The sequence below is a fragment of the Astatotilapia calliptera genome, chromosome 16 (assembly GCF_964374335.1).
Source record: "Astatotilapia calliptera chromosome 16, fAstCal68.1, whole genome shotgun sequence".
NCBI classification, from domain to species: Eukaryota; Metazoa; Chordata; class Actinopteri; order Cichliformes; family Cichlidae; genus Astatotilapia; species Astatotilapia calliptera.
This window is the reverse complement of record NC_137437.1, coordinates 6,545,441-6,568,030: the sequence shown is the minus strand read 5'-3', so window position 1 is coordinate 6,568,030 and position 22,590 is coordinate 6,545,441. Positions and strand designations below refer to the sequence as shown.

At 41.5% G+C, this 22,590-nt stretch overlaps 1 protein-coding gene across 4 annotated transcripts in view; it reads left to right on the top strand.

Moving 5' to 3' along the window:
• The window catches only part of man1a2 (mannosidase, alpha, class 1A, member 2), a 141,532-nt gene extending 127,884 nt beyond the window's left edge, over positions 1–13,648 (top strand). For all 4 annotated transcript variants that reach the window (XM_026145360.2, XM_026145363.2, XM_080291166.1 and 1 more), the window contains exons 13-14: positions 6,674–6,789; positions 9,903–13,648. In XM_026145360.2, coding sequence (XP_026001145.1) covers positions 6,674–6,789; positions 9,903–10,038 — 252 coding nt within the window. In that variant the 3' untranslated portion in view covers positions 10,039–13,648. The remainder of the gene's footprint in view (positions 1–6,673; positions 6,790–9,902) is intronic.
• The last annotated feature ends 8,942 nt before the right edge of the window (positions 13,649–22,590 follow it).

Below are 22,590 nucleotides of genomic sequence, written 5' to 3'. Positions count from 1 at the left end.
AGGACCCTCACCATGGTAGTACAACTCCGGTTGTAAGATTATTAAACTCGGTAAAATGAATAAGTATTTGTCAGTCCTGGCAGGGTTAAACCGACAGTTTTCATTGTCAATTTTGCGCTTTTGGACTGAGAAAGACATGCTGTTGTCGCATCATATATTACGATGATTGTTTAATATGTTTACATCACGGTGCATTGTGGGTTAAATATTGCTAGGCTACTAGGAGTGTTGCATTCACAGTCTACACTACGCTGTAGGAATTTTTACTTTTTTTAAAAATTAATTAATGAATTCATTTTTTGGGTTTTCTGTGTTTCTGCCAGGACCACAGGCAGGGCCACTCGCAGGTTGCTTCTGGGCCGCATTTGGCCCGCGGGCCGCCATTTGAATAGGCTTGTTGTAGGGTCTCAGATGGCTTGTGGTTGTGACATAGTTATGGTGTAGATTTCCCGCTGAAGCAAAAATCCCCAGTCAGGATGAGTGTTGTTACACACAGTGCCATACTTAATGCTTTGCTAGCAACCGTAAATTCTGGTGAAACAAACTTGGTAAAAATTACTGGAAGTTACCAGAGAAGAGTCTTGTTTCTCCTTTTACTGGTGGGCTCGCCAATAATGATGTCATGTGAAAGCTAATTGATGAAAATGAAAATGGACAAGAAAAGGAGTTGGTGGGAAGATGCAAGTTTACCAGCAACCGGTGTGAGAAGAACCGTGAGTGTCAGTGGTTGAGGCAGGTGACTGCAAATACTCATGAAGCAAACGGTACTGATTATCAAAGATGTTTCAAAGTTAGTTTTTAGTTAGGTTTGTTGAATTATTTTACGTTATTACGTTATTAACCAGATCTTTAATCTCAACTAAATGCTCCATTTTTCTCCAATTGTCTAGCTGTTCATTATGAACTAACAGTGCTCCCATTGCAGGATTTTTTTTCTCCAGTTTTCTTTCTTTACTTAAATATTCTTTGCTTTGCGTCCATTAGAAAGTAAATAGCACATTGAAACAGTAAACAGAGCTTGTTTTTTGCAGTAGAAACCATATTTAACATCGACTTTTGAGTCAGAAGGTCAGACTGTGCTTTAGTATTAGTAGTAATTTGCCTCTCATCTAAAAGCAGGTAACCGACAGAATAAATGCGTCTTTTCAAACCATTTTCACCATGCCTATGCTTTTAACAGAGCATCATCAGCAACCTATGGTAGACTGTTCTTTTAAGCTTTAAATATGTGAAATGAAAGCAGTGCAGGTCTCACCAAACTTCAAAGAGCACAATGAAGGGATTTAAATTGACATCTTGCAATTTTTGTACTGGTGGGATGTTTTGATATGTTATTAGATCTTCTTCCTTTGGTGCTTCAATATGGAAATGTGAGAGAAATGAAAGTGTCTCTATACATTTCACCCCTCTGTTCCACTTCTTCTGACAGAGGATTAAAGAGTTCACCCGCTATACGGGACTCGGTGCGTCTTCTATGTATAAATCTCTATTGGCCTGCTTGTCATCTTCAGCTACTGCTTTTTTCCCTCTTTACTTTTCTCTTTTGTCCTGCCAATCTTCTTGTCACCTTTTCTTTGTTTTTCTGACTGGGAGGAATTGTGTTCGAGCTCATGTTTCAGACAAATCTATTAGCAGGTGTGTTTATGAAGTGTGATTGTATTCAGTGTGTCTGACACTAAAGAGCTGGTGCTGAAAGGCTCATCTTTGCCTCTCTTTTAATAATGCATATACACCCTGCAATGCTAATAAATATGACAGCTTATTTACGTCGTACTGCCCTTGATCAAGAAGTTTTATTGATTCAAATATCCTGAAGTTTCAGTTAAGTTTTTGGTAACAGGTAAATAAACAGTTTAAACAGTGTTTTTGGTTAATTAGATTGTTTTGATTCGGTCTTGTGGTTGTGTCATATTTTAGATGAAAGGGGGGAAACTACAAACAAGCATGTAACAGCTTTCAGATATTGTGTAGCTTAAACCGAATTTCCCAGAGGAACCCACCCGAGGGATTAATAAAGTTTTATCTTATCTTAAAAAGTAGTTGAGCTGAAGTGTTCCTTGCCAATGGCAGGCTGGCAAACAGTTGGGGTTAGATCTGGAAATTGTGAATGCCAAAACATCATCATCCTCATCAAACCGCGACCCCCTCAAACTCTCTGGAGAAGACCATTGTTGTCCTGGAAGAGACCACTCCCACAAGATGGAAATGTGTCATCTTAAGATAAAAGTGATCACTCTGAACAAACTTGTGTTGATTTGCTGTGACCCTTCCCACTAATGGGTTAAGTGAGTGTCAGACATTAAGTGGGGAGAAACAGAACAACTGGGGGAACAACATTATTGCTCCTAATATGGTTTGTCTGAGAAGTGCACAGACCTGACAAAAACCAGTTATTTCCAAGGACAAACTATCCTAACTCAAGATGAGCTGTGCAAAATGTGCAGTGCAGTGGAGCCTTTATGTAAGAAAGGCCACACAGCCACTCCAAAAACACGTGGCCCAGTGTAGTAAAGCCAGGAAAGACTCAGCTGCACATCTACACTTAAAAGAGAAAGGACATGAAAACCGATGACAGAGGGGTAAAGGAGACATCTTTGTCCAGTGTAAACAACCATCAGTGAACAGTGTTGTGGTACCTATGACACCAGTTAGCAGCCACTATTGCCCAGTCTTGTGACTCCTTCCAAAGCAATTGAACCTCCCTTTACACTTTAACCCATGTGACCTTACTGACTGACACGATGACAGCATATGTCACTGACTCTCAGCACTACCCTCCAAGGTGACAACCCCACTTGGGATTAAAGACCTGGGATTGCCCATCAGCTGCCAGAACAGAAGAAGAGGTAAAACATCTTTTTGAATCTGAAAAAGAAGAAGAATCAAGTACTTAAGATCACCGTGACCTGGATGATTGAGAACCTGCACGGATAAGTGGACATGCAGCAAAAGAGAGCTGCCATCCCCTTTCTTTGTGTAGTGGTCAAGGATTTTCTCTGTATGTGGAACAAAATACTTTTACTTTGACAGATTTAAGCCTAATCATGAATGGTGATGTTTAGCAAGTGTTTTTAAACTATGTGTTGACTTTCTGCATGAAGTTTTTATGCTCTAAATTGCTCGTTTTTATACGGTGTTGTGTTTTATACGTTGTTTTGGTTGTCATATCCTTTGCCCTTAGAGGCATCAGAAGTGTAATGAACTCTAAATATTATACACAGGCATTAACTTAGGCAACCAGCGCACATAGTGAGAGAGTCCTCAGTTTCTTTTCTGTTTGCATACTGAAACTCTTCCACTCTGTGTCAGCCCCATTCACTCAACCATACTTATCTGTTATTTCATGCTGCATGTTAATTGAGTATGTTAAATATGCACCTTCATAATAAACCTGAATCAATGCTTGTTAACAAAATACTGGAGTTTTCAGAACTACTTTCCACTCTCACTTTTCCTGTGTAAAAGCACCGCATGCTTAACACCTGTCTGGATTTTTTATGTAGGGTGGTTTAAGAGCCATCTTTTATATTTAGTTTCTTTTTCATTTCGTGCTGACTTTTTGAGTTTCCGTTTCTTAGGCTACGTCCACACTAGCCCGGTCTGAAAACGCTCCGCGTCCACATTATCGTTTCAGTCGTTTTCACAGAGTTGTGCGTCCACATTGAAACGGCCGAAAACGCTTACATTCCAGTACTGCGCATGCGTGAAACGCAAGCAGATTCGGCCTGCCTCATTCCTGTCTGCCCTTTATTTACTTTCCGGCCCTTTGAAACGTTGCGGCAAAATGTGGAGGAAAAGCAGTTTTTTTAAATGGACTAACAATGAGGTGGAGTTGTTGCTGCGAGTAACACAAAAGTACAAAGTTGCAAAAGCGAGTGAGAGTTAAAGAATTTGAAGAAAAGCTACCTGGAGCATGTACAGACTGATATTAATCTTTAATAGGGCTGTCAAAATTGAAAGCAAACAAAACAACTGCTGTATAACGCCCTCCGCTATCTTAGTTTAATTGGTCACTTGATTGCATCACATGACTAAATTGTGTCATCGTTTTCAAAAAGTCTCCGTTTTCGCTGTCCACACTGCGACGCGAAAGCACCGTTTTCAAATGTATGCGCTTTCGAGAGCCTTTTCAAAATGCTGCGTTCTCCTTGAGTGTCTCAGTGTGGACGGGAGGCCAAAACGGAGAAAGAACGATGCGTTTTCAAACGAAAACACACTAGTGTGGACGTAGCCTTAATATTTACACGTTGCCTGTATTTAACCATGTGTGTATCTTATTGCTTTTCTCACCTGTTTCTTTCTGACGTAACACCCCAGGCTTTCTCCTTCCTCACTCACCTTACTCTGTTCTTGTATTGCTCTCTTAATCCCAGCAACCACTCTTCACAAACACCTTTTCTGCTTGTTGCCTTAAAGTTCAGCTCCTCCTTTCCTCTTGCTCTGTCTCTCGCTCACATGCACACACACAGGCACACACACAGACACACACCCGTACCCCAGCTGCATCCATCTGGTACACCAAACCTGCCTCTGTTTGTCACGCTTCCTCTATTCACAGCAGCTATTAACATTGGCTGGCTTTTACATGTGTATGCGTGTGTGTGTTTGTGCATGCGTGTGCATGCAGAGGTGAAGCCCAGCTGCTGTTATGTGCAGTGTGTCCTCACTTGGCTGTGGCAGGAACACTGCTCCGCCTTGCACTCCATTCCCTACAGGTAGACTTTTTATCGGATAATTTATATAGCACAGATGGTGCTGAGGTACGTGGGTGGGTGTGTGTGTGGGTGCGCGCGCATGTGTCTTTTATGTTTGTGGGTGCAGATACCCCTACCATTGTGTAAAATATGAAAGAAAATTTCCAGACTGTTGAGTTTTAGCTCAAGTGTTTATGTGACTTGTGTTAAAATGTCTCTTTTAAGTGCCTGGACCTAATCTATGATACACTCTGGTTGTTATTATTGTGTTCGTGTGCCACACTGGCTGTTGCAGGGCACTGCAGTGCAGATCAGGAAGGGCAAAGTTTGCCGGACGCAGCAGCCCGTGAAAATCTGGAATTATGGTCCAAACTGACAGTGAAACGGTCACTCGAGGACAGGATAGAGAAACGTGTGTGTGTAGGTGAGAGTGAGAGAGGGGGGCAAACTGAAAGACAAGGACAGATATCACACTTTGAATTCCATGCACTGTCTGTGTCAATAAGACATGAGCAGAAGCACCAATTTTCAGTGTCACAAATCAGTAGAGCGCGCAGGTAAGAATGGACTGTGTGTCGCCAGCTGGGTGATTGCTGCATTTCTAATGAGCTATTTCTGGTTTGTGTGTGCAGGCAGGGAAAGCACCTGCTCGCAAATGAGCCAAAACTGTTTGTAGTAGGGAATCATCCAGGAAAGCTGCCTGGAAAAGCATTGTGATACGTGGAATATGTGTTAGTCGCTGTTGTTTCGCGTCAATAGATGTGAATATTGAGAAGCAGGATTACAAAAGTGTGCTCTGTTTTCTAATCTGGATCGCTTTGTTCGATAGAAGGAATGAAAAGGAATTGACTTGCTGAGCGTGCTTGCTGAATCCACAAAAACAGGACTCATTAATAGCCCTGCGCTCAAGAGATTGATTTATAAATGCATAACTTGTGTAAGTTGAGCGTGATTAGAATGGAAATCAGAATCTGGCGACAGTTTAAACTCGAAGCGTTGACTGACTCAGCTGTCTGTGTGAGTCGCAGTGCACAATGCTCAGGTGTCAGATCATTTAATAGACCCGGTTCTCCTGCTGCTGTCGGCCCGGCTGCTCTCCGTGTTTGTTGTTTTGCGCTTGTTGAAACACTGACACATCACATCGTTCACAGTTGAAGAATCAGCGATAAACCCTCGAAAGTGAGCAAACGGGGGATTTACATCCCAACCACCTACGATTGTGCTGTCATTTTGTCCTGAAAGAACCGTGTGTCTCGAAAGGAATCGTGCACAAGCAAAAAAGAGAACAAAGACGTTTTTACCCCCCAAAAAAGAAAAAATATCTCCAGTTGAAACAGTAAATCTGCCTTCAGTAGAAATGTGCAGATGAAGGTGAAAAGAGCCTGATTAGAAGATTGTAAATACCCCTGTGGGATGGCCACGGGCTTTACTTCACCTTAAGAAAGCGTTTACTTTGTCATTGCACTCCAGCTCCCCACGGGTGAAGGATAACAGGAGCCAAATGAGTGTGTACCTTCATTATGAAACTGCTTTGTAAAAACAAAACACAAAAGTTGAATGAAGTATAAAGAACAGAAAGGCAGCAGTTGTGGTAATCTGTTTTTTCCTCACATTTTGTGCAGCCGCTGCTTCCTGTATGTCACCGCAGGACACTCTCTAATCTGTCACACGCAAAGAAATTAATTACACCATGCTTTTTATAAGCATATTAAAATTGTACTCCCCTCCCCCCACCTTTCCTCCACTCTAATGCTTTCTCCTCATTTTGCTTTTCTGTCATGTAAACCTTCCCTCTACCATTTTCTCATTTCTGTCCACTTTTTTTCCTCTTTGTTCTGCCTTCATTTGTTTTCTGTCTCCTCAACTTCCTTGTTTCTGCTCTACACTTCATCCTACAACTTGCCTTCCATCTCTTTCTCATTCCTCTTCTGTTCCCCCTTCTACCTCTCATCCTCCCCCTGTCTCCCCGTCTTCTCCAGGCCATTGATAAGTACTGCAGGGTGAGTGGAGGTTTCTCGGGGGTGAAGGACGTCTACTCATCCAATCCAACCTATGACGACGTGCAGCAGAGCTTCTTCCTGGCTGAGACACTCAAGTAAGTTTGTCTTAATGGATCGATCAATTGGCAGAAGCTGTGAATAGTCAATATGCTTTTTAATTAATGATTCTTATGATTAATTCAGTGTGGGTGTGTGGGTGCTGACTGAGGGGGTTTACCAGAGAAAAGCGTTTGCAGTTATTTCAAACTATCTGTTAAACAGAAGTGGAAGAAGACAAAAGCAGTCAGTTTCTAACCCGATGTTTGTTTATTTATTTATTAAAGTTTGCCCTAACAGAGCACTCATACATATTTGTAGATTAAGTATGTGGTCATTGTAGAAACATGTGGTGAGTGTTCATTCTCAGTTGCATCAACAGTCGCAATCACATTGAGTGAAGCTGCTGCAAAGTTTGCAGCATTTGTACAAACTCTTGTATTTGTGTTGCCTCAGAAATAGTTTGGTGCAGTGACTTGTCAATAACAATTTGCTGGCCAATGAGCATACCGTTAATAATGCTTCTTACTGATACTTTTAGTGCATCTGAAAAGTATTTGCATCACTTGTTCCACATTTGTCATGTAACGTCCTTATTCCAAAATGGATTCAATTCATTTTTCACCTCAAACTTCTACACAATATCCCATAATGACAGTGAAAAAGTTTGCTTGAAATTCTTGCAAACCTTTGCCCAATGTTTTATTGAACCACCTTTGGCACCAATTACAGCCTGAAGTCTTTTTGAGTATGATACACAAAGACATGCTGTAATAAGCTTAACACACCTATTTTTTGGCCAGTTTTGGGTTTTTTTTGTTTTTTTGGCCCATTTTTTTTTGGGGGGGGGGCTATTTTCTCCCAGTCTTCTTTGCAGAACCGGTCAAGCTCCATCAGATTGGATGGGGAGCATCAATGCACAGCTATTTTTAGTTCCCCAAGAAGTTCAAGTCTGGGTTCTGGCTGGGCCACTCTGGGATATTCACAGAGTGCTCCTGATGCCACTCCTTTGTTATCTTGTCTGTGGGCTTAGGTCATTGTCCTGTTGGAAGATGAACCTTTGCCCCAGTCAGAGCGCTCTAGAGCAGGTTATCATCAAGGATTTGTTTGCACTCATCTTTCCCTCGACTTCAACTAATCTCTCAGTTCCTGCTGCTGAAAAACATCCCAGCATGATGCTGTCACCACCATGCGTCACTGTAGGGATGGTATTGGCCAGGTGATGGGCAGTTATGAGCGTTTGATCTTTGTTTCCTCAGACCAGATGATTTTGTTTCTCGTGGTCTGAATCTTTCAGGTGACTTTTGGCAAACTCCAGGGGGGCTGTCATGTGGCTTTTACTGAGGAGTGGCTTCTGTCTGGCCACTCTACCATGCAGCACTGATTGGTGTAGTCCTCAGAAATGACTGTCCTTCTGGAAGGTTCTCCTCGCTTCACAGAAAAATGCTGGAGCTTTGTTAGAGAAACCATCAGGTTATTGGTCAGCTCCCTGACTAAGGCCCATCTACCCTGGTGGCTCAGATTAGTCAGGCGGCCAATTATTTAATTGTTTTTTATTTTAAATACATTTAAAAGATATTCAAGCAAACTTTTTTTCATCTTCTCAATAATGGGGATTTGTGTAGAATTTTGAGGTGAAAAATGAATTTTGGCGTGAGGCTGTAACATGAGAAAATGTGCAACAAGTGAGGCGCTGTGAATGCTTTCCAAATGCACTGCAGAGTGACCACTGAGGGCATGAACTCAACAGCAAAGTGTTTACAGAGGTCCAGGCAAACGGACACGTTCCCATAGACAGACGTCTTTTTGCAGCTACAGGTATTTATGCAGGTTAAAGGCACTAATTAGCTGGCTTCACTTTTCAGACTCAGAGGCTTCATCCAACGTTTGTTTACTGTCTATAGTGTGGACAAGAGAGACTCGCTGTTTTTGTTTGTTTGTTTTGCTCGTACACAAAGAACCAGTCATTTCACCAGGTTATTGTTGTGATTTCTTTTCTCTGGGGACAGTGAACAGGTGTCAGGATATTTTTACAGCCATACAAATAAATAAAGTCAGCTAACGTGAAGGGAAGCTGCCATGGCTCTGTGGCACATCATGGTCACTGATGGATGAAGGGAGAAGAGGCTCTCACTGAAGGCTCGTACGCAGTGGGAGAACTGAATACTGATGTAGCTCTCTGGTTCCCTCTGCTGGCTGCTCTTTGAATGCCATCTCCTCCTGACAATGTTCAGTATTTATAACCTGATGTAATTCAGTTGTGACTGTCACTCAGACAGCCTGACAGGCCAAAGAAAATCATAAAACAAAGCAAGCTCAGTTTTACTGCCGGTCCTGTCAGCTCTCGTGTTTACACGAAGCTATTTATCAGCTCTTCATTTGCAAGTATAACGGGTTTAAAATTAACACCCACAAAGCATCAGATGCCAATAAAATCCGTCTTTGGTATTGAAGTCGTTAAAGGTCGCACGCCACACTGTCTGCTAACTCTCTGAGAGGATGACATTTGAATGGCTCAGTGTTATGCAGACTTTGGTGTCTGTCTCTTCTCAATCTTTGTCTCTGCTGGCTTCAAGCCAGTCGCGTCAAAGCAATACAGCAGCTAAGTGTCAGCTAAGGCTGCTGATTGGCTGCCAGTCACGCTGATCGTCACACATATCCAGCGTCTGAGTTTATGTCAAGAATTTAGGAGCTAAGAAGTGAACAAGCAAGTTGAAATCTTTAAAAAAAATTAGATGAGAATTTAATTAATCTTAGATGTTAATGAAATTGAGAGCTTCTCAGTCACGGTGTAAACTGTGTTTAGGACGAGTTCCCGGCCTCCTGCAGTAAACTCTTATACTGCATATAGAGTTGTTCTGTGTATTTATTCAGGTTTCTCTCGCAACATGTGGAGCAGTTTGTGCTGTTCGGGTGTGATAATCATAATAATTGTTTTGGTTTTGTGGCTGTTTTTTGTCATGACAACAGATGTGAATCAACAGCTGTAAAAACACTAAATTAAACAGAGGTTTAGGATTTAAATTGTTGGTTTAAGCTGACACTTCCCACTTTGATATGACGAAGCTGTTGACATTATATTCACCTAACTCATGCAATTCTTTCTTCTTCCTCACCCCGTTACCCACCACCCCTCACACGTCCTTCCCCTTACCCGCATCCTCTCTCTCAGGTATCTGTACCTGCTGTTCTCCAGCGATGACCTGTTGCCCTTGGAGAACTGGGTTTTCAACACGGAGGCTCACCCACTGCCAGTCCTCCACCTGGGAAACATCACCCTGCCCGGCAGCGAGCCCGCTCAGCGGTAAACGGGCTGGCACTTTTTTTGTGCACCACGGCACCAGGGGCCTGTTTGCCTGCCTACCCAGAAAAACCCACCCACGAACACCAGACAAACTTACAATTCAGACTCTCAACTGATTTCTAACTGAGACCATCAACCCGGGGGGTGGGGAGAGACCACTACAGAGCGAGAGGACCTGTTACTTTACTCGCTCTACTTCTATGTTTTACTCTTTGACTCTGTCGATCTGTCTTCTCTGCTCGAATCTTAAGGATGGTGGGTGTGCTGCTCAGCCTCGTGTTTGGCTTGAATCGACTCTTTTTACTGAAGGACAGAGCTCCAAACCAGAGGCGTGATTAGCTTTTTTTTGTTATCACTTTTAGTCTTTATTTGAAGAAACTCCAATGCAGACTCAAGCTGACACGCTGACAGCTGACTATGAAGGATTACAAAAACACTTTGACACTTAAACTGATGAAAGTGTCATGTTTTGTTTTGTTTTGTTTTGTTTCCAAGCAGACAGACTTCAGGACTTTACAGGGTCTGTTAACACAACCGTTTTTTTCTTTCTTTTCCTTTTGGACAAATCAATATTGGGGACACAGGGTTGAATCACAGCCCTCAGCTTCTCCCACCCAAATCCACTTCCTGTTTAACCTCCATCGGATGAACTTCAACCCGGAACTGCTAGCAGATGGACACATCATCAAAGCGAGGGCAGTTTGTGGCAGTGGTCACCGCCTCCTCTGATCCTCGGTTTTCAGAAAAACTGGCCATCATAAGTGGAAGAGTAATTAGACGGGGACTACAGGAGACCTCCCCTTTTCTCACCACTCCACATGAGTCCTGATCCTCTTCCATGTAGAGACACAGCCGCAGCTTTCCCCTCCTTAAAAAAACGTTCTGCTGCTATAGGATTCAATGCTGCTTTTTCTTCTTTTTAAATCTCTGTCCTTCACATTTTCCCCCATCATCTCACAGCTTCTGTAAACCTTTGTCTCATCTTATTTTCCAGCTTTTCATCAATCAGGCACATTATGTTCAGGCCCTTACGTTTTGTGATGGGGTAACCATGCTTTATGTATAGGAATGTTTGTTTTGTGGTTAATATGAAACCTGGTGAAAATCATTTATTTGCATTTTTAATGGGAAGACTATGAAGAAGAGGTTGGTAGAGGAGTGGCACTGAGAAGGGTGAATAAATTTAGAATACCTTATGGTCTCCTGCTGGCATCCTATATCTACACCCACCCCACCTCATAAGTCGGATGCATCATTTGCCACCTAAATCTTTGCTTCAGTTTCATACTTAAAGCACATGTTTTGGTCGGACTCTTAAAAACATACATTTTTAAGGAATCAAACATGTTCCACTTGAGTTATTACACTACATGCACAATAAGCTATTCAGTTAATATTAGATCATAATACTTTCTGTATGCAGCTGCAGTTGTGTTACTTTATCAGAGTCAAACTTGTAAGTGCTGCCTGAGGTCAGGGACAAGCCTGAAGTTCCAGTATAGGGATGCGTTTGATTCCAGATGCACATCTTTTGCCCAGATTTTCGAGCCATTTTTCTCTGAGGTTTGAAAGTCACAGCAGGGCTCGTTCCGTACTCTGACTCGCGTCAAGATCTTGACCTTGTTTATGGAAGTTTGTGCAGCTCCGTTAGCAGCACAGCAGTGCCTCCAGTTATCACTCTTAACACAGCTCCTCGTGGTACATCTAATGCAGCGTGATGGATTTACTGCTCGGGTTGCTCAGATAATGTAATGCAGTCTGCAAAATAAAAAATAAATAAATAAAATGATATGTTGGGGGGAAAAAAGAATGATACAGTTCTCCCATGTGAATCTGACTAAAGGCTTTAAACGTTTGATGTGATCTGCTACTTTTAAGGGCCATTCTCTGACTCATTAAAAAGTCCCAAAGGGCAGCAGACATGTGAGTAAGCTTGTCTCATATCATAGCAATGTTAGTGCAAGCGATTATCCGACACACAAGAACCAGATACCGCTCCTGCTTTGGTTCATATGCGGAGCGTCTTAAAGACAACAGCAGTATTAAACATCACAGATTTGTTTAGATGCTTTAAAGAAAACTCATTTTACATGGTGGGCCACATGCAGCCCACTGTGATCTTAAGTGGGCTGGACTCAGTCAGTGTAAAGACGTTTACCTGCACATTTAATCCCAGAGATATCTTAATATAAGAAAGGAAGTTCACTCACGAAAGTTTGTCATTGATCTACATGGTAAAAAGTGCAGCTGTAGTAAATGAAGGAAACCTAAGAAATGAATGACACAAAATTCTTTTACTGTAGACTCAAGTGAAAGAAAACATTCTGTCATTTCATTGTTTATCTATTACTTAATTACTTTGGTGTTGTATGAATGGCCATGAAGGAATGTCAGCAGGAAAAGGTGTGAAACTTGTGAAAATATAGTTAAAAGTCCAAAATGTGTGTCTGCCATTTTCCAAAGCAGTCCAGCAGGCCAGATTGGAGTCTTTGTTGGTGTGATTCTGGTCCCTGGGCCTTATGTCTGACTCCCCTGCTCTAAGTCTTTACATAAACATCAGACATAACATACCAGCAAGACAAGCCAAGCACCATACAGAAACAGGAAACACTGGCTAACACGTCATTTTGTGTTAGCCAGGAGCTCTTCATGTTTTGCATTTATGCTTTCGCCTTGTGTTTTGTAGTAGGTCAGTAGGTTTTGTAATTGCACACACATTATGGAGACTTAGAGAAATCACCCTGAACTGCTGGGACACAAAGATAACAGCACAAAAAGAGCCACATTTATTAAATGCTGTGACAGCTTTGCGTATTCCTTCCTGTCCTCTCGCCAAAATGTAAGAAACAAACATTTCCTTTTATGAAAGTAGGATTTGCAGACTAGATCTGCTGGTCGTCTGTCAGTAAAGCCATACTGTGTGATGCGGGGCTGCTAACCAACAGCTCCTGCTGCTTTTACAGCACAAACACAGACAGATGTCGGCTGAAGGAGTCGATTAGCATCACTAACTCCAACACTGGGAGTGGAAGCAGACAACGGGGGTTACATTAATGTGATGTCAGACAGTCATAGCCGATCTTCTTCGTAACGCTGCTCATGTTTGATCGATCTAGAAAATTGTATTTGTTTGTTTGTTTTTGGACAAAATGTAACGCAGAAGTAGAAATGTTGGTAACTTTTATTCTGGTTTATTTTATTTATGCAGCAAAATTTCAGCTGTGGTGTTTTTTTTCCCCCTTTAAAATTTCAGAGAGGCTCTCAGAGCATTCCTGTGTTGATCAGGTCGTAGGACTGTTTCATTCCTCCTGCGTTTTATTTCCTCCGTGTTATTTTCCTTCATTCAACAATCGTGTCCATTAAGAGTCCGTAGTTACAGCGCAGTCGCTGACATCACACTGACATCATCACCGCCTACATGTCACGAGGAGGAAGCCCGAGTTGAAACCTGCACGGCCATCGAGTCGCTGGGAGCGGCGCTGATTTTGAAAACTGAGTGTTCTGTATTTGTATTTTTACTGAACTAAAAAACGAAAAAACGAAATGAAATGAAACTATCTGTAAATATGTTTAAAACTGAGACACAGATTCAATAAAGATGTTATGAAAAGTGATCAGAAACCAGGAGCACATTTATTCTTTTGCTTTAACTCGATCATGTTGTCATGATGCTTTAAGCACCAGTTGCTTTTAGAAAGTAAAATACCACAGCCGTGTATTTTTCACTTTGGTTAAACATACAGGATATTTCATTAATGACTGTCTCTTTGTTGACCCCAGAAATGTAGCTGCTGGGGTGGAAGTTTAAAGGCCAGTTCAGTTTCTCCTGACAGTCACTTTGATCTTCTGAGTTTTCCAAAAAGTTGAATTTGATCATTGTTTAAGAATAAATACCTACAAAGACAACACCATTGTCAGTGGTTGGAGCTGTGCTTGATTATAGATGCACAGATGAGTGTGTAATTCTGCCATGTAGGTGGAAACATTAAATATTTTCTTCAAAGTTTAGTGTCTATAACCAAGAACCCGTCACTGGGGGCCAGCTGCTCGACTCCAACTATGGCTCTTATAAAGCTAATAAGATGCTGAAGCATCAGTGTCATTAACATGAACTAATCTACAGTAAATGTGTGAGTGAAGAGTGAAGAGTTGGCTTCCTTCACATGGTTCACTGTGGCAGCGTCCAAGCTGTCCCCTCATACACAGTGAGGGAAATAATTTTTTGATCCTCTGCTGAATTTGTAGGTTTGCTCACTGTTTAATGGAGACAGAACATCAGCCAGAAGTAATGCAGAAAAAAATTAGATGAACATGTGAAATGACCATCGGTTGTCCTCAGCCTGGAGCTCACGCCTCATGGTAAGGGATTGATAGATGGTACTCTGTGGGAGCCAGAATCCTGCCTGGGTTGGGATCAAATACTTATTTCACTCTGTGACATGCAAATCAAATTATATGTGATGTGTTCTTTCTAGATTTTTGTCTAACATTCACGTTCAGAGAAACTTGGGGATATTTGGAAGCTGACTGGAGCATCCACCGATCGAACCACCAACCTTCTGATTAGCAGATGATTTGCTTTACCCCCTGAACAGCAGCCACCTGTGGCAGAGGTCAATGTTTTTAACCTGTTTTCAAGTAATACATTTCACTTTGAATATAGAGATATAGAAGTGTTTACATCATAGTCATTGGTTTGAGAGAAAGATGTTGCAAAAGCACGCAGGTTACATTGTTCACTTATTGTTCACTAAGTAATAATGAGCCTTCATCATCCCCATATATCACAGCCATGTGTTCTCTGACTTTTCTTCTAGTGACGATGTGAAGCTCATATTTCTGGTTTGACTGAAATATCTCAACTTCTGCACTGATGCTTTAAAACTACACTTAAAATTATTATTATTATTTTTTTATACACATGTAGTGCTTAGCACATTTATTAGATCTCCCCTAACCCTCAACTCGTCACAGGCCAAGGGTGTCCAACTCCAGGCCTCGAGAGCCGGTGTCCTGCAGGTCTTAGATGTGTCCTTGATCCAACACAGCTGTTCTAAATGGCAAACTGACCTCCTCAACATGTCTTGACGTTCTCCAGAGGCCTGGTAATGAACTAATCATCTGATTCAGGTGTGTTGACCCAGGGTGAGATCTAAAACCTGCAGGACACCGGCCCTTGAGGCCTGGCGTTGGACACTCCTGAGGTTAATGAGCTCAGTCACTGGTTTCAGTTCATATTAAATACAAAACTGTATGGTGAATGATGAAGAGTCAGCGAGGATTATCCAGGATATGCTTACTAAGGACTTGTCACTCGTCAGTAGTAGGCGGTGTGTTTGGGTTAACACTCATATCTGGCCTTTTCTCTTCAAATCCAGAACAAAAACGCTCAGCTCAGGACTTTAAAACCTTTGATTTTATTAACCAAACATCACAGTCACTGTCTCCATCTTTTATACTGTCTATATTTCAGACGTAGTATTAACTAATGGGACACATCAAGGCCCAGTATAAAGCTTTGGAAGGGTCATTTCTGTTCCTCTCACGTTGGTGATCCCTGAACTATTCCTTTGGCACCATCATCAGATCAAAATGTGAATGTAATCAATAGAAAGTCACCAGAAACCTGCAGACCGATGAGACTGTAGTCTCAGCTGCACTTGTTTAGCACGACCTCACGGTGACAAGTAGAAACCTGTCCTGTCAGCATAGTGGCATCAACTTTTAGCTCAGATCACCACCTTGCCAATACGGCAACTGAAAGCACGCTCATCTTCTTTTTTTTTTTTATAATAAGCTCACAATAAAAAATGTTCAAAAACTGAAAATCAAATCAGTTGTGAAATGAGAAAATGAAATGGTTCACATGAAAAGTCAGATTCAATCATCTCAAGAAGAAAAGCAGAAAGTGAAAGCTTTAACTGGAAGTGGAGAGCAACGCTGTGTTATTTCCTCTTTTCCTTTTCCAATTAGCTTTTAGGAATCATATGAAGCAGGTGGTAGTAGTGCATGGCTGACTGGTTGCTATCTGAGTCTGAGCACAAAGAGAAATCAGACCTTTGTAACAGGGAAGTCGGGGCTAATGTTGTATTTCTAAATGACCAGCGACAATAGCAACAACACTCACTCCATCTTGCAAAACTGTGAATCTGCTTTTGTAAGTCAAAAAAGGAAGTTGGTTCATACAGCACACAGTTCTTATGAACAGAGGATTACAATAAAAGCCCGTACCACAATGCTGAGACAGAAGATCCCTGCACTGCAGAACAAACATCAAAGTGGACTTCTTAGCTTTCAACATCCCAGAGCTTGTGTGCATGCTGAACGTGCACAGCAACTCAGACGTGCTTTTGTTTTTGGTTACTGTGGCCAGCGTCGAGTATGTGTCATCACACTTACACATTAGATAAACCACTCCGTGTTGATTGACTGTTACTCTGAATTTCCTTGGTACATTGATTCTGTTGCATATTGGCACAAGCCTGCATTCATCCACATGTTTGTCCTGGAAAGTCAAATTGATTTCATATTCACAAGAAACCAGCGGTTGGGAGTCTAAATGGCTGAATGGGAATTTCTTCCCTTGTTAAAACAAAGCAAATACCATAGAGAAGTCAAGTGTAATTTCTTTATTCCAACGTGTATAGCTTGGAGAAGAGTTTTGTTTGGGTTTTGAAACACTCTCTGTTTTGCATGTGCAGAAAACGAAATCTTTCTATTGAGTTACTGATGGCGTGACACAACCAGCTGGCAAAAGTTGAAACTGTTTGGAGCTTTTGACAGAAAATTGAACACATCCAATTAGACATAAATGAACGTTCAAAGCAAAAGAGGGTGAGTGGACAATATTACAGGTTGTGCTTTCCTTAACACTGAATCTGCAGAATTGATCCAGATCTTATGGCTGCCACTCAGATTCCCCGGTTGGGAGCCTTCCCGAGGAGGTAAAACTGACTATTTGACTGCAACCTTGGGTGGAAATAATACTTTGTGAGTGTTTCTGAGGTCAAGATAACACGGAGTACAATGCTTCACATTACTTTTGGCTGTTGTTACATGTGGAACAATGACAGCACATACAAACTGTGCAGTCAGATGTGAAAGAGGAGCTCAAACGGTGCACAGGGAAGAAATATTTTTTAGAAGTTAGTGGTTTTTGTCATATTTCAGGCCGCCTTATAGAACAAAATAACTGGGCGTCCATCATCAATTGAGGGAGGCCTCTTCTTGTGCAGCTTCCTGGGCCTAAAACACAGAACCCATTCTAATGTTTGTCAACCGGCATCTTTATCGATACATATCAGATGTCAGAGATACAGAGGACGCCATCAAATGTCACCTTAGATATGTCTGTGGATATACATTAGCAGATAGTTTCTGACCAGACAAAATATTCTTACTGTGCCAAGAAATTGCACAACTAAGTGTCTTTTCTGCCATTAAATCTTGCAACACTTCAGATTGTTCCTTCTGTTAGGCAAAAATCTAAGTCATATCCAAAACCTTGTTATGACACATTTTTTATTGATCTTAAGTTAAGTTAATACTTAACTGCCTGAGCTGGTTACTAGCTTGAGCTTGACAGCTGACAGGATCATTACTGAGATCTGAACTTGTCAAAACTTGACTCAACAACATTTCCAAACATCTGTTGAATATATGTGGGTGTTTGGAAACAGTACGATCATCCCCGTTTGTTTGTTTTTCATTAAAATGTATTTTATGGTTGACTTGTTCGACACTCGACGTGTGGGTGTTCAGTGATTCCTAGGTAAGGATCAATGGGACGGTCAGATATCTGAGTTGGGGAAGAAGACAGGTCTTCTCTGTTGTGTTTTGTTGGTTGTAAGCATAAACATGAAATGGGGTAGTGGGGGTTCATACAGTAAGTCATGTATATTTGTCAGCTGTGTGTCCTGTGGCCTGCATTCACAGACAAACCAATTAAATTAGTTTTGATTAAAGGAAAGTCAGTAAATTCAGGGGGTAGACTGAGGCTATGTCCAAACTAGCCGGATAAATTTGAAAGCGGCATTTTTGTCTGAAAACGCTCCGCGTCCACGCTATCATTTTCAGTCGTTCACATCGAACAACCTGCCTCATTTCTGTCTGCCGTTTATTTACTTTCCGACTCTTTGAAACGTCGCGACAAAATGTCGAGGAAAAGCCATTTTTTTAAATGGACTAATGAGCTGCTGTATAATGCCCTCCGCTATCTTAGTTTAATTGGACACATGACTGCATCACATGACTAAAATGTGTCATCATTTTCAAAAAGGCTGTCCACACTGTGACGTGAAAACGGTGTTTTCAAATGTATCCGCTTTGGAGAGTGTTTTCAAAACGCTGCATTTTCCTCTCAGTGTGGTAAGAAGGCCAGAACGAAGAGAAAAAGATGCGTTTTCAAATGAAAATGTCTCAGTGTGGCAACTTCCATGCAAACCACTAGCAACCAAAGCATTAACGTGTAGGTTTTTAGAGAAGCACCCTCTTTGTGACTGACAGTGACTGCTAGCAGCTTCTAACAACCACTTGGGGAATACAGATTTTTCCCTAACGACTGTTAGCAGTGTGTCACCAACCAGTCTGCACTCCTGTGGGACTGAAGCATGATGAGATGAAGGAGAGTTCATAAAGACTCAGGGAAAGAGCACTCCTGTCCTCACATAATTGCTACAATTTCCTCATTGGACTACAAAAAAGTGCATCTTAAATTCTTTACCCAATGAGTTCTTGCCATGCTGTTTCATATAACTTGTATAAGTTTTAACCATCAAGGAGAAAAATGACTTTAGTGCCATCTTGATGCATTCTCGATCATCCAGGAAAGTAAATCTGCAAAAGTTGATTCTGTTCATCTGGACGTAGCGTTTTGTGGGAGATCACTTGGACGAGTGATGAAACGTTTCTCCCACAAAACGCTACGTCCAGATGAACAGAATCAACTTTTGGAGACTTTAGCACCAGTGTTGCATTTTATTAAAGCAAAGGGCTCACAGTCTCAACAATGAAATGAATCCTTAACAAATGTTGCTCATCCTGCTGTCCACTCCTGTTTTTTCCCACTGAAGACATAATCCACTTTCAGCATCTCTGACATCTAAGAATTAAAGATTATCCTAAAAGCTGGAACACCCAAAATGAGGAAATAACCAAGCTAACCAAGTTACACACCCTTCACTTAACTTTGATCATTGATGAATCATATAGAGCTCAACCCACATTTCCAAATGTACTGCATTTCATGGCAGAATAGTTTAAAACATGTAAATGACCTGGTTCTTGTGTTGCACTTTTTTAGTCTATCCAAGTGCTTTATACAACATGCCTCATGCACCAGTTTCTATTTAACATCCACAGTCCAATAGCATGCAGACTGAAGCAGCCAGGCATCAAAACATCAATGTTCCAGTTAACCTGAGCTACAGTCGCCTCTGATATTCACAGGCTGTCTCCGAGCCAACTGCTAACCAGGCCTGACCCTGCTTAGCTTCTGAGAGCACACAAGATTGGATCTACCAACTTACAATGTAGAATTTAACCACATTTAAATAGTTCTTTGTATGCCCTGGTATGGCTGTATACTCTGTAGACATATAAGCATGTTTAGATGTTATCAAGTTATGGCATAAGATACAGCAGAAGCAATGACTCACATTAGAGCTGTTGATTGTTTTCGTAAGCAATCAGATTATAGGTGACTTCAAGTTTTTTTGAAGCACCTTTCTGTAGCAGAGAATCCACTGAGCTCTTATCAGGGCTGCAACTCAAAAACCTCAGTTAGGAGCCTCCCCGAGGAGGTAAAACTGACTATTTGACTGCAACCTTGGGTGGAAATGATGCATTGTGGGTGTTTTCAGAGCTCAAGGATACACAGAGAGCACAATGCATCACATTACTCATGCCTGTTGTTACACTTGCAACAGCACATGTAAACCATGGAGTCAGATGTGAAAGAGGAGCGCAAACACTGCAGAGTAAACAGTTTGTTTGCATGCATTCGCTGACAGCTGCTTTTGACTGTGAGAACTTCAGATGTCCTTACTGTGCCAAGATATTTCACAAATAAGTGTTTTTTTTTCTGCCATGAAGTTTCGCAACACTTTAGATTGTTCCCTGTAACTCCTTTTGTTGTTGTTGTTAAGCTAAATGTGCTTTCTTGCTATGAGCCCAAATCATGCCAAAACCGTGTAACCACCAAAGCAGTTTGTAGCTTTGGCAGGTGGCATGTGAATCAACATTTAGGTTTGAACTTGTCAAAGCCTGACTGCAATATTTTCACCTGTTGCATGTCTGCAGGTGTGTGGTAACAACCGGATGATCCACGCTTTGTTGTTCTTCGACTGTAAGGCTGTATGTGTGGGTGTTCAGTGATTAACAGATAACGATTGATGGGACTGACAGCTTCTTTTTAAGTGACGTTCAGATATTTTTAACTTAGAAAATCCCAAAGGTTGTCCACAAGCTGTGTGAATGGAAATCAGTAATCTCAGCACATTTACACATCTTTGATGAAGAATCCTTAAACATCGTTTTGATCATTAATTAGGCTATTTTACCTCAGGTTTCTGAATAAAAAAATGTAAAAAGACTTTGAATCTCTCATCTGCACAGCATATAATATCAAAGGATTCTGAAACTGGAGAAATCTCTGCACAAAAGGACACGCTGAAAATCATTTGGACTGTGGGTGTGGGGAACTCCAGTTCTCAAGGGCCGGTGTCCTGCAGGTGTCCTTGATCCAACACATCTGATCTAAATGGCTAAATTACCTCCTCTACATGTCTTGAAGTTCTCCAGAGGCCTAGTAATGAACCAGTTTTGATTCAGGTGTGCTGACCCAGGGTGAGATCTAAAACCTGTTCCCCCGTGTTAGACCCTGAAATCAGGCATGATTTTGTTGTGGAAAATGGTGCATGGGCACTTCCAGAAACCACAGTTTGCAGTGCCATCCAAAAATGCAGGTCTATCATAGAAAGAGGTCTTATGTGACTTCATCTTAAGGGACCACAGCTCATTTAAAATGGACTGAAGAACAGTGGAAAACTGTTCTGTGGTCAGATAAATCAAAATGTAAAAAGTATTTTTTTTAAAAACATGGACGCCACATCCTCTGAACTAAAGAAGAGAGGAAGCACTCAGTTCAAAAGCCTCCAACTCTGATGATATGGGGGTTCATCAGTATTGGCAGTATGTCTGGAAAGGAGCATCAGTGCTGTCAGATACATAGAGCTTTCAGACATGCTCCCATCCAGATTTTTTGCATATTTCAACAAGGACGTGCATAACTGCATCTATAACAGTAGCATGACTTTGTAGTAGAAAAGTCTGGGTGCTGAACTCACCTGCAGTCCACAGTTTTCACCCAATAAAATCATGTATTTGGCACGTCATGAAATGAGGACTATGACAAGGAGACACAGGACTGTTGAGCAGTTCTTGGAACAGTGCTCTTCTCCCTGAGGTCCAGCAGCGGGTCTCCTCAGATCCCAGACTTTTATGGCCTGAGTGAAGCTGATGCTGCATAGTAGCAAACATGGCCCTGATCTGTTGCTGCCATTAAAATCTTTCTTAAAATAGTAATTTTTAATGCTGTAGTTCACAAAACTCCATTTTTTCATATAAATTTAAGATAAGAATCAGATCACTGTAGCAGCACATTTAATTAAATTCACCAGCAGGAAACAGGCACTGTACGTATGACAAACAATGCAAACAGAGTGCAGGGAGTACTGTGTTAACTGGATGTGACACATGCAATAAAACAACACAGGCAAGTCAAGATAGTGATGTAAACAAGCATGTAGTTAAGTGTTGCTGGTGGCATTTTGCTGTAATGGAAAATGAACAAACATGACTCACCGCTGCTATTTGCACAGTTTAACTTTCCCGTAGCTCCTCAGCTGGCAGCGCCACAACATTCAATGCTTTGCAAAAGAATTGTTTTGTTTTCTCACATTTATCTTTACGATACAGCTGTAAATTGTCCGAGCAATAACAGAAGAAAGGTTTTTTTAAACATTGTTTATGTGGACTGACTTGCTTTTGGAATCAGCACTCTTGAGAAACAACAGTTGTCAGTTCCCTTTTAGCCTTGAGCTCGATGCCTAATTCAATTATGATTCTAATGCTCATCTTTACTGATGTATGCGAAAGTGTCAGAACCTGTCATCAGGGGTACAGAGGAGGCCATCTAATGTCTTTGTGGAGGAAGAAGTTGATGCTTAAATGTAAAAAAGCTTTCTTTAGCCCTTTTATCGTCTAGCTAGCATTTACTACTTTTTGTGTAGCTAGCTCATGTTGGATTTTGACTTTGCTTTGGATGATAGTTCTGTTGTGGCTCTTCTTCAGTGTGCCTCTCTTGACTGACAGTCTGTTGTAGATTTTTGGTGTTCAGTATCAGTGGCTGCCTCCCTTAAAGGTGAGCTGTTGTTTGTGTTAACGCTTTATGAAAACATTGCAGTCTTAGATTTCACTCTGAAGTCTCTTCCTTGTAGACGTTGTTTGTGCAGGAACTACACCGGAGCACGCCACCATGTCAGCGCAGCGCTCGTTT